Source organism: Sinocyclocheilus anshuiensis, unplaced genomic scaffold, assembly GCF_001515605.1.
Source record: "Sinocyclocheilus anshuiensis isolate Anshui unplaced genomic scaffold, SAMN03320099.WGS_v1.1 scaffold122, whole genome shotgun sequence".
Lineage (NCBI taxonomy): Eukaryota > Metazoa > Chordata > Actinopteri > Cypriniformes > Cyprinidae > Sinocyclocheilus > Sinocyclocheilus anshuiensis.
The window spans coordinates 1,832,943-1,836,755 of record NW_015544153.1 but is presented as its reverse complement, the minus strand read 5'-3'; the positions used below and the strand labels follow the sequence as shown (position 1 = coordinate 1,836,755).

At 45.4% G+C, this 3,813-nt stretch overlaps 1 protein-coding gene across 3 annotated transcripts in view; it reads right to left on the bottom strand.

The window, feature by feature from the left end:
• LOC107695300 (voltage-dependent L-type calcium channel subunit alpha-1D-like) overlaps nucleotides 1-3,813 on the bottom strand; it is a 49,234-nt gene that overhangs the window by 35,963 nt on the left and 9,458 nt on the right. The window contains exon 1 of one of the 3 annotated variants that reach the window (XM_016495160.1): nucleotides 3,714-3,777. The exons of the other annotated variants lie outside the window; for them this stretch is intronic. Within the exon in view, the coding sequence (XP_016350646.1) occupies nucleotides 3,714-3,752 (39 nt within the window). The 5' untranslated portion in view covers nucleotides 3,753-3,777. Of the gene's footprint in view, nucleotides 1-3,713; nucleotides 3,778-3,813 lie in introns of those variants that run through there. 3 annotated transcript variants of the gene reach the window in all.

Below are 3,813 nucleotides of genomic sequence, written 5' to 3'. Positions count from 1 at the left end.
ATATTTCTGATTCTATGGGAGCCAAGATCATCCGTCACTCTTCTTCTCCTGTTGGCGCGGGGTTTTTCTTTGTGGAAAAGAAAGATGGTTCCCTTCGTCCTTGTATTGACTATCGAGGGCTGAACAGCATCACGGTGAAGAATACCTATCCTTTACCGTTGATGTCTTCAGCCTTCGAGAGTCTGCAGGGTGCTTCCTTTTTCACTAAGTTGGATCTTCGCAATGCCTATCATTTGGTTCGCATAAGGGAGGGGGATGAATGGAAGACCGCTTTTAATACCTCCAGGGGGCATTTTGAGTATCTTGTTATGCCGTTTGGGCTCTCTAATGCTCCCGCAGTTTTCCAAGCACTGGTAAATGACGTGCTGAGAGACATGGTCGATCAGTTCATATATGTCTACCTGGATGACATATTGATTTTTTCTCATTCTCTCCAGGAACATGTTCAGCACGTCAAGTCAGTGCTTCAGAGGCTGCTAGAGAATGGGCTTTTTGTCAAGGCGGAGAAATGCGTTTTTCATGCACAATCTGTTCCTTTCCTAGGGTACATCGTGTCGTCCGAGGGAATGCACATGGATCCTGACAAGGTGCAGGCTGTGGTAGATTGGCCAATCCCGGATTCCCGCAAGGCCCTGCAGAGGTTTCTGGGCTTTGCCAATTTTTACCGGCGTTTCATTCGCAATTACAGTCAACTAGCCGCCCCTTTGACTGCCTTGACCTCCACCAAAACGACATTCGGGTGGTCAGGTGTGGCGGAAGTTGCATTCTCAAAACTAAAGGGCTGCTTTGTTTCAGCTCCCATTCTGGTGGCCCCTGATACTTCTCGTCAGTTTGTGGTGGAGGTCGACGCATCAGAGGTGGGGGTTGGTGCGGTTCTTTCCCAGCGTTCTTCCGCGGACGGTAAGGTGCACCCATGCGCGTATTTTTCTCATCGTTTGTCTCCTGCCGAATGTAATTATGACATTGGTAACAGAGAGTTGCTGGCAGTCAAGCTGGCTTTGGAAGAATGGCGTCATTGGTTGGAGGGTTCGGAGGAACCTTTTATAGTCTGGACCGACCATAAGAACTTGGAGTACATCAGTTCTGCTAAAAGGTTAAATTCTAGGCAGGCTCGGTGGGCCTTATTTTTCGGTCGCTTTAATTTTTCAATTTCTTATCGTCCAGGTTCGAAGAACATTAAACCTGATGCTTTGTCCCGCATTTTTGACAGATCGGAACGGCCGTTGTCTCCCGAATCCATCCTGCCACAGAACATCGTGGTGTCGGCTATGACTTGGGAGATCGAATCGAAGGTCCGTAAGGCCTTACAAGGGGTAACGCCTCCGCCCAGATGCCCATCGAGTTGTTTATTTGTGCCAGAAGGATTACGGTCCGACGTCATCCGTTGGGGTCATTCTTCCAAGGTAGCCTGTCATCCGGGGGTTAGTCGAACACTTTTTCTCGTTAAACAACGGTTCTGGTGGCAATCTATGGCCCGTGACATACGACATTTTGTTTTGGCCTGCTCTGTCTGTGCCTCTTCTAAGGTTTCCAATCGACCCCCAGCTGGACTTCTTCAACCGCTGGCTGTTCCTTCGAGACCCTGGTCCCACATTTCGCTAGATTTCGTTACGGGACTCCCGCCGTCTCAGGGTAACACGGTAGTTTTGACCGTGGTGGACCGGTTCTCGAAGGCAACTCATTTTATTCCTCTGCCCAAAATACCCTCAGCCAGAGAAACGGCGGTTGCTGTCATTGATCACGTCTTTCGTATCCATGGCCTCCCGGTGGACGTGGTCTCTGACAGGGGGCCTCAGTTTGTTTCCAAATTTTGGAAAGAGTTTTGTCATTTATTAGGGGCGACTGTTAGTCTTTCTTCTGGGTTCCATCCCCAGAGTAATGGTCAAACAGAGAGGGCCAACCAAGATTTGGAACGCGTGTTGCGGTGTTTGGTGTCTCAGAACCCATCCTCTTGGAGTCAGCAACTTTCATGGGTGGAGTACGCACACAATTCCTTACCAGTGTCATCTACGGGCCTATCTCCGTTTGAGTGTAGCATAGGTTACCAGCCACCTATTTTTCAGAGTAGGGAATCCGAAGTCGCGGTCCCCTCTGCCCACGCCTTTGTCCAGAGGTGCCACCACACCTGGAAGAGGGCTAGAGAAGCCATCCTCCGGGTGGGGTCGCGCACCAAGGCCCAGGCCGATCGCCACCGGTCAAAGCCTCCCGTCTACGTCGTTGGTCAAAAAGTGTGGCTTTCATCTAAGAATATTCCTCTCCGTACCGTCTGTAATAAGCTTGCTCCCAAATTTATTGGCCCATTTACTGTCACCAAGATTATTAGTCCGGTGGCAGTCCGCCTCAAACTTCCTCCTGCGTACAGGAGAGTTCATTCCGTCTTCCATGTCTCCAAATTAAAGCCAGTTTTTCGTTCTACCATTAATCCGCCTGACCCAGTTCCCCCACCGCCGCGATTCGTAGATGGGGAACTCACTTATTCGGTAAAACGCATTCTGGACCTTTTACTTCTGTATTTATGAATTGTGTTTTGAATTTACGAATCGGATTTTGTAAATGTAAATTGTGCTCTGAATTTATGAATTTTGTTTTATAAATGTATTATTTTTGAGGCCGATCTGGCTCCATGCTGATCGCGGCCGCTCTAGTCAATGCTTGTGTTGGGATTATAGCAGCACGTTTCTGAACCGTCCCAGAAGCGGCTCTCCAAGGCGTTTATACAGCGATCTGTCATGCCACATCAAAGACTGTCAAAATGCCATTTATTATTTGAATTTCCGGAGGGAAAAAAAAACTGTATTCGTTCGGTTCACATGCGTACCGAACCGAAAGACCCGTACCGAAACGGTTCGGTACGAATACGTGTACCGTTACACCCCTAATTTTTTATCAAATAAATGCAGCCTTGTGGAGCAGAGACTTCTTTCAAAAACATTTAAAAAATCCTACTGACCCCAAACTTTTGGATGGTAGTACATTCTAAATAAAATGTAAAATACCATACAAAAAAAAAACTTTATCAAAGTTTTTTTTTTTTTGAGAAAAAGAGCTGAGTTTAAATCCAGCACATCTGAAACAGGAAACAATTACCTAGTGAGCTACCAAAAGACACCAGAATGAGACCAGAAAAGCTCAGATAGGATATGCCAATAGAAAAGAAATGTACATTACACAATACATAAACACACACATGCTTCTGACTGCACCTGAGATTTATAACACACCTCCCAAATGGTCAGCAGGAATTCGGTCAGTGCTCTGTTCCAGGCACCATCCCAATATATCTGATTATGAAACAACACCTGGGAAGGGAAACACCTTTTCGCAGCTCTCTCTGGTGGCTTTTGCACACTTTTACCGTACAATATACAGTTTTACAAACCATATCTCATGGTGGAGCTGGTGGTGGAGCTGAGCATTTCCATAAGGTTCAATAAAATACAGCCACTTTAAACCTACGGACAAGAACCACTTTAAGATATCCAAAATACCAGGGTAGAGTAGGGGAAAACGCGTTAGTATATAAAACGTTTTACCCTACAGACAGCTTTGAAAAAAATTTTATGTAATTCTGAAAATATAATTATATTTTTCTTAAATAACACGTACTCCCTATCTACATGCCTTACTATTCTCATATCATATAACTGTGATGTTCTACAAAACAACAAGCTTTAAAACACTTTTTTCTTACTGTTGAAAATTAGATCACTTACTGTGAAATCTTTCAGGTACATCACCAGTGTAAGCTTCATGGTGAATACTTCTACATCACTCTTGTCAACGTAGTCTATAATTACAACAAAAATGTATCTT